This window comes from Aphanomyces invadans, assembly GCF_000520115.1.
Source record: "Aphanomyces invadans strain NJM9701 unplaced genomic scaffold supercont1.8, whole genome shotgun sequence".
NCBI lineage: Eukaryota > Oomycota > Saprolegniomycetes > Saprolegniales > Verrucalvaceae > Aphanomyces > Aphanomyces invadans.
Genome location: NW_008580153.1, coordinates 517,695 through 524,376, shown reverse-complemented (window position 1 = coordinate 524,376; position 6,682 = coordinate 517,695). Strand labels below are relative to the sequence as shown.

Below are 6,682 nucleotides of genomic sequence, written 5' to 3'. Positions count from 1 at the left end.
AATCGCATCCGTCCAGCATGGCATCAATTCGAGAGTCTTCCTTCAGCATGCTTGACCCCTCCCACTCTTCATTCAACCTCATAGACACATGAGCCGCTTATGGCCGACCTTGGCAAGTATCATCATGATGGCAATGGCTTCGACTGTCGCTGTCGCGGGCGACGTTGATGTCCCTTTGTCGTTTGGCATGTCATGTGGCGAATACCCCGAGTCGAGACGCAACGGAACAACCCTCCGATTCGCACGCACTGTGACTGATGCCACAGCGTCGTTCATCGCACTGGCATTTCAAAACTTCTCCCTGCCGCCGGGAGATTTCATACTGCTTCGACAGCTTGCGCTGGGGACTTTGTCACCTTTGCAGCTTCCTCCAGTTCGCTTGGATAGCATGTCGTATCGCGGGTCGTTCGTGGCCCCGCCACTGTCCACGACATCTGTCTCGATCGAGCTGTACACCAACAGCAGCAGCGACGCTGCGACGCCACCGACAGGTCGCAATGTGGTCAAACCTTGTCGCGGTGAGTTTGAAATCATCGGGTACAACACGCATTTGGAAGGCGGGAATGGCAAAGAAAGCGTGTGCGGCACGGACGAATCCATCGAAGTCGCGTGCTTCAACGACATCAACCCGATCCACCGGTTCATGTACCTCCGGAGCGGGGCCATTGCTCGTCTCATCATTCAGCGCGGCCAATCGCTCTTTGGTTGTACGGGGTGGTTGATCGGGACGCAGGGCCACCTGGTCACAAACAACCATTGCATCCAAGACGCCGCCGATGCTGCCAACACCCGCATCGAATTCCTCGCGCAAGCCACGTTGTGTCCCGACATTACGACCAGCAGCGGCATGTGCGACCGGCAAATGGCATGTCCGGGCGAAATCTATTCGAACGCGACGAAAGAGTTTGTGACAACCAGTGTCGATCTCGACTACACGCTCATCCGCCTCGACCCGAGTGTCGTGGGACGGTATGGCATGCTGAAACTGCGGGCATTCGCGAGCGTTGTCGGTGAGCCCGTCTACTCGGTCACGCACCCCTTGGCATGGGGCAAGCGGATGCAATACAAGAAGAACGGTTCGCTTGCTGCCGTCGTCGCGATGGGCAAGACAGAGCTCCAGTACATGCTGGACACGCGAAAGATGTCGTCGGGGTCTCCCATCTTGTCCCTGCAGGACCACTCGGTCGTGGCGCTCCACCACGCTGGGTTAGAGAATTGCCCCAATTTTGGTGTGCGCAGCGACATCATCGTCAAAGACCTGCGCGCCAAGAAGCTCCTTCCCGACAACTCGACAATTGATGGATAAAAGTAAGATGACGTCAATCAACCTGGCTGTGGCAATGTTTTGGAATCTGACGCGGCAAGGCGCAAAGGTGGAGGTAATCTCCCCAATGAGTGCATGCTCCTCAACCACGGAATCTCGGAGGTCGACGCCCTCGTCATTTCTGCATGTTGCTAATTGCGATGGGGGAAATCACATCATTCGGGGCGACGAGAGAGATGTCCAGCACTTGCTCCGACCAGCGCGCAAAAAATTCCTCTGCGCGTCAGTAATGCAGAACCTTTGCTCTCGAGCACACGAACGCGAGATCCTTTTGCGAATAGAAACGACCTTGTCCTGAAAATCGCTGACATCAGAGCAATTCCATGGTCGTCCGTTGTTCTCCATGTGCATCGCGTCATGTTCATCTACTTTCGACGACGCAACTGCACGTTCAACTCGCCGTCGTCGCCCTCTTGATGGTTCTTCTTGAACTCGTTGTAGCCGCGAGTCATGACTTGGCCCATGTTGAGGCCACGTGAAAGGCCGTATTCCGCTTCCTTGGACATTCCGCTTAGCACGCGACGGGCATATCCTTCCAATTTGCGTATAGAGTAAGCAAATGTTCACATAGGCTCGTCGAAACGGATACCTTCAGTGGTCACTGGCGCACTGCTGCCAAACCCAATCGCGAGCGTAAAGTTCATTTTCGGCAGGCGCAACACAACTTCTTGTTCGTCAATCTGGCACAACAGTCTGGTAACCATGACTAGTCCAAAGGAGATTGGCGTCGTACCGACACGACGGACGCTCCTTCTGCCAGGTCTTCCGTGACGCTGCCGTAGTACATGGCAAACTGGCGTGCCGCGTCAAAGCATTCTTCATTGATAAAGTGGACCAAGTCTTGTCGGGTTTCCGCATCCAAATACGACTGGTATTTGCCTACATCAACAACGCATCATGAATGCACCAAGCCACACGCGTCGCCACCGTCGTGCACGTCCAGAACATGCACTGTGTTTGGCTTGTCTCCATTGGGTCGTGGTTCGAACCTTCGTCGCTGGCCGTGTAAAGCGACACGAGCAGCATAAAGTGGCTCAAGTGGAGCACCGTCGACGATACGTCCGTTGCAGGAAAAGTGTTAAACGCGTACTCGCAAATGATGAGGACCTTGGCCTTGAAGATCATGGGCATGTTCGTCTTCCATAACAAATATGGGAGCGTTGGAAAATACCACGCGTAAAACTGGTAGTGCAGCGTGCGTGAAAAGCAAATACCGACAAAATTGACGACGAATAGCGACGTCACGATGCGCTCAACCCGGATGGGCACGCGTTCACTAGACATGCCACTCATGAGCGCTTCCTAGCTCCATTTCGTGGCTGAGATCGCCGCGACAACTCTTACCGCAATTGGAACGGTCGATACAAGAGCGCCGACATGCTTAGGCGTTGTGGTCCCGAGAAATAGTATTTGTGCAAGAACGCAATTAAGACCAGTAGGTGACCGCTAAGAAGCAACAATGCCCACGGCTTGGACAAGAAGATCTATTTACCAAGTGAGCGACGAAATCCAAGACAGTGTGAGGGGCACGTACGTGTTCAGGAATGCACTTCCAATTGACAGTCCATTGGTACGTAAACACGCGGCTGAATTCGAACGCCTTGGTCAAATAGCTCCACCAAAACGTCTTGATGAATGGTAGCGCGAGCGCAACTTGAAGCGAAGCGCAGATAGAAAGGTACCCGATCGTGCGCAACACTCCAGAAGATTGGAGGAGCAAGAAGAACAGCGCCGGCGCAAACAACAACACGTTCATCTTGATAGACACGGCGAAGCTGTACACAAGGCAGCCCAAACGCCACTGCTGACGGCAAAACAAGTAGATCGCCAGAAAGAGAAACATCATGGCAATGCCATCGTTGAATAAACGGAGCATGAAGATCGAGTGGAAGCGCTTTGACGTGCACACTAAGATGGCGGTCCACGGCGGCGCGACGCGAGAGCGGTAAAATATCGCAAAAACGGTCGAAATCGTGATCAAGTAGAACCCAAGGAAGATATATTGCGCTGGAAAGGACATGAGAGTGTCAGAACGACACATTGCGTGACGTGGAAAGGGCAATACCTCGACGAATATCTTCTCCGTTGTTCGTTACCCAGTGCAAGAACGCGTAGATGTACACGTGGCCAGCAGGGTACACCAACGGCCCAGTGTCGCCTCGGATGTTGATGTAGTCGCGCTCACCATTCTTGAATTGGGTAACTTGTTGCATGTACGCTTTCCAATCGATTTCCGTGTCTATGAGCAACAAAGCATGAAAAAGACGTCAAGAGAAGATCGCACGAACGAGCCGTGCTATTGAACTCACATGGAATCTTTTGGATGATGAGCACACCGAGAACGAGTTCCGCCAAGAGCAAGATCGCCACAATGATGTGGAAGTACCGATAACTCCACAGCAAGTCATACGCATATGAAAGCGCTCTGTTGGTTGCGGACACTTTCACCACATCCTTGTCGATGCGAGTCGTGCGCTTCTCGCTCCCCAAGTTGGCTCCCTTCGATTTCCCGCCTGCCATGAGGATGATCTCAACTTGACACGAAGCCAAATCACCCTAGGTGAACTTCCAAAATTAGTGTTAGAATTACAAATCGTATTACAAATAGTGTTCTTCGTCTTGCTACTAGTACTATTAGTAATACTAGTATAGGACTGTGTCAAAACCTTGGCACAAAAGTAGTCCAAGCATTGCATTTGAATGTGCGGGGGGAGCGCGGCAATCATCGAGTCTTCGTCAATCCCGCGCTGGGCGGACCAAAAGTGTTCATAAAGGGCAAGGATTTTGGTTTGGAGCAGCTTGGGAAGGCGTCGAGAAGTCAAGTACTCCTTGACCCCGTCCACCTGGTCGTGCAAGTCGTTTTCCATGACGGCTCCCTCGATGCTGAACCGCATGAACCGGATTCAGATTCCGATCGCTCGCTCCAGATCTGTATGAGGCACAGGAAACCCAAACCCAACCAGCAAGTACGTGTACGTTCGAAAAAGCGACGCCCTTACGTGTGCAAGCGTAAGGACACACGGCTCGAGTGCTGGCTAAGGCGTCGAAACAATCTCTCTCCCATGTGCAAAAGCCACCTTTCAAGCTGTGGTGTAGTTGTGAAAAGGATGAGGGGTTCGCTCCAAGAGCTTCGTCATCCGATTTTGCACGACGACTGGATTCCAAATGCATGGATGCCGAGCGCATAACGTATCAGCATCATGGTGGCGTCATGAGCAACACGACGACGACGTCGTGTCATATCTTGTGACCCCATTCAAACACCCCCAGTGGTTCGTGCTAATCGATCATGTCAGGGCTGGTCGCGTCAAGTGAGTCGGCTCAGTAGATTCATTCGTAGCCCGCCATCCCGAACGACTTGTTGGCTTGGTTGGGTTCACGAGTTTGTAAAAGTGTCGGGAATGGAAAATTGTGACAAGGTGTCTTGCCCAGACTGCGGTCTCTCAATGCTTGCTTGTCTTGGAATGAAACTCGCTTCGGTTGGCAGCAGTGATGAAGTAAGCTAAGTGCTGCGTACAATGAAGTGGAATTACGGTGGCTTGCCGTCACACGACAGAAGCGAGTGACAGAAGTGTAAACTCGCGGGTGGTTGACGACTCTGATGAAACGAATGTGCACGGTCACGTCGCCAGGTAAACTCTTGTTCACCGTGCAACTCGTGTCGCCGATATCTGTAGCTACGATGCCCATGCCGACAAATGCTGCAGCAGAGGCAGGTTGGGCATTCGGCACGTGAACTTGTCGCCATGGACCACAAGTTGCGGCCCGCAAGGCCAAGGAGGCCATCTCAACGGAGGCCACCGCGCTTCTCGAATCCAGACAACCACTTGGGAATATAGCATGTGATTCGCCTAGGGGCGGAGTGCCCACGGCGGCAAACACAGTGACGACAAGGCAGTCTCCAGGACTGGGAGATATGTGCAAAACAGAACGGGCAAGAGGCGCAGCAGTATGAAGGAGGGCGATAGCGTTGCGATGAAATCACTTGCAGTTTTGACTTTTGAATGTCTGCTTTGACGTTGCAATGCCATCCCGAGTTCGGGCCGCCTCATCTGACCTTGGTGTGCGGGAGCCAGCGCAGTCCCATCCAACACACTTGACTTCTCCATGACACGGAAAGTGCATGCCCCCACCACTGTGTCCTGGCTACCCACGTCCGACCGGCGGAGCGTCCACTCATGCCACCAACGGTCGCTAGTGAGCCACAAGAGCTCCTCTCACGCCTCTGCCATCGCTCAAGGCGTAGGCAATCATCTCAAGCGACGTTCGATGAACGCTCTCACGGACGGACTCACCCAGCTCAAGAACACCCTATCTGCGACCGGTCCAACCAAGATGGAAGTGGAGGTGCCGACCCGGCCGTCGTTTAAGCTTCCCCAGCCGTCCCGTTCCTTATCCCGCTTCTTGTAGCCGTACTTTCCTCGCCAAGCTTGGTTTGGCCTACGAAGAACTTGAAAAGAGGGCGTCGCCCACAGTGCTCCTGGGCTGCGAAGCCATGCAACTCGTGTACACAGGGTTCACAGTCCCGTTTCGCATTGGATTCATGTACAACCCATACTTCACGTCGATGCCGTCGCCAAGACCAGAGTTTCCCGAGGTCGTCATGTACTTGCTGTTGGCGCTAGACATCCTCTTCGACTTAATCGCGCTCGTGGCGGCGCTTCGGATTCTCAAAACTCCAGGAGCTGTCAACGCAGTCGTGCCCATCGATCAATCGGAGCCAAGTTTCAGTGTCAAGGCGACGCATCACCGCAACTCGGAGTTCCAGCAGTCACTAGTCAAGTTTGCAATCACGAGGCAGCAAACGATGCGTCGGAACTCGGCGTTCTTGGCCAAGGAAACGTCGAGGAAGCCCCAATTCTTGCTCAGCTCAACATGGGACTAGCTAAAGGGCCTTCGGCGGTACCAAATCATCGCCGAGTGGCTTGCGCTCCTTCCATTCGACTTGGTGTTCATCGGCCAGCCCAACGCGATGATCCTATGCCGCATCCCCAAGCTTCTGCGCATGTACAAAGTCCCAGAAATCACCCGTCTCGTCAAACAAGCGTTCGCCGAACACGAACTCCTCTCTGGGTTTCACAATGTCGGGATGTCCCTGCTAGCTGGCGTCCTCTTGCTCAGTTTGGCTCTCATCCACTGGGCTACGTGCCTCTTCCTGCTCGTGGCCCACTTGGAGTGCGGATTCTACTTGGACCAAACAGTCAGCGGGCAAACGTGCTGGGCAAACTAAGGTCAGCTGCAAGGTGCGAACTCGGGCCATGGACGACTTGTGTAAGTAGCGAGTGGCTTGTGAACCGAGTCGACCTCAATTCAGCTCCCTCTACACGCGCCAGACCACAAGAATATCACAACGATCCC

At 53.6% G+C, this 6,682-nt stretch overlaps 3 protein-coding genes across 4 annotated transcripts in view; 2 read left to right on the top strand and 1 right to left on the bottom strand.

Moving 5' to 3' along the window:
- Positions 1-1,306, top strand: part of H310_04901 (diphthamide biosynthesis protein 2) — a gene marked incomplete at both ends in the record, with an annotated part of 3,463 nt that extends 2,157 nt beyond the window's left edge. Inside the window, one exon of the mRNA XM_008869445.1 lies at positions 267-1,306. Coding sequence (XP_008867667.1) covers positions 267-1,306 — 1,040 coding nt within the window. The remainder of the gene's footprint in view (positions 1-266) is intronic.
- A 161-nt stretch (positions 1,307-1,467) lies between these two features.
- Positions 1,468-4,191, bottom strand: H310_04900 (the record flags this gene model as incomplete). 2 transcript variants are annotated; one of them, XM_008869443.1, is made up of 9 exons in its annotated part: positions 1,468-1,856; positions 1,914-2,004; positions 2,058-2,203; positions 2,314-2,600; positions 2,669-2,808; positions 2,859-3,331; positions 3,390-3,563; positions 3,634-3,880; positions 3,991-4,191. In XM_008869443.1, the coding sequence occupies 9 exons, from the start codon at positions 4,189-4,191 to the stop codon at positions 1,690-1,692; spliced, it is 1,926 nt and encodes a 641-aa protein (XP_008867665.1). In that variant the 3' UTR covers positions 1,468-1,689. The 2 variants fall into 2 exon arrangements, with proteins under 2 accessions (XP_008867665.1, XP_008867666.1); XM_008869444.1 differs by having other exon boundaries at positions 2,058-2,600.
- Positions 4,192-5,593: 1,402 nt separating this feature from the next.
- H310_04899 (hypothetical protein) lies at positions 5,594-6,554 on the top strand (the record flags this gene model as incomplete). Its single annotated transcript, XM_008869442.1, has 3 exons — positions 5,594-5,706; positions 5,735-6,101; positions 6,210-6,554. 3 exons carry the CDS (start codon positions 5,594-5,596, stop codon positions 6,552-6,554), a joined length of 825 nt encoding a protein of 274 aa, XP_008867664.1.
- Positions 6,555-6,682: the final 128 nt, after the last annotated feature.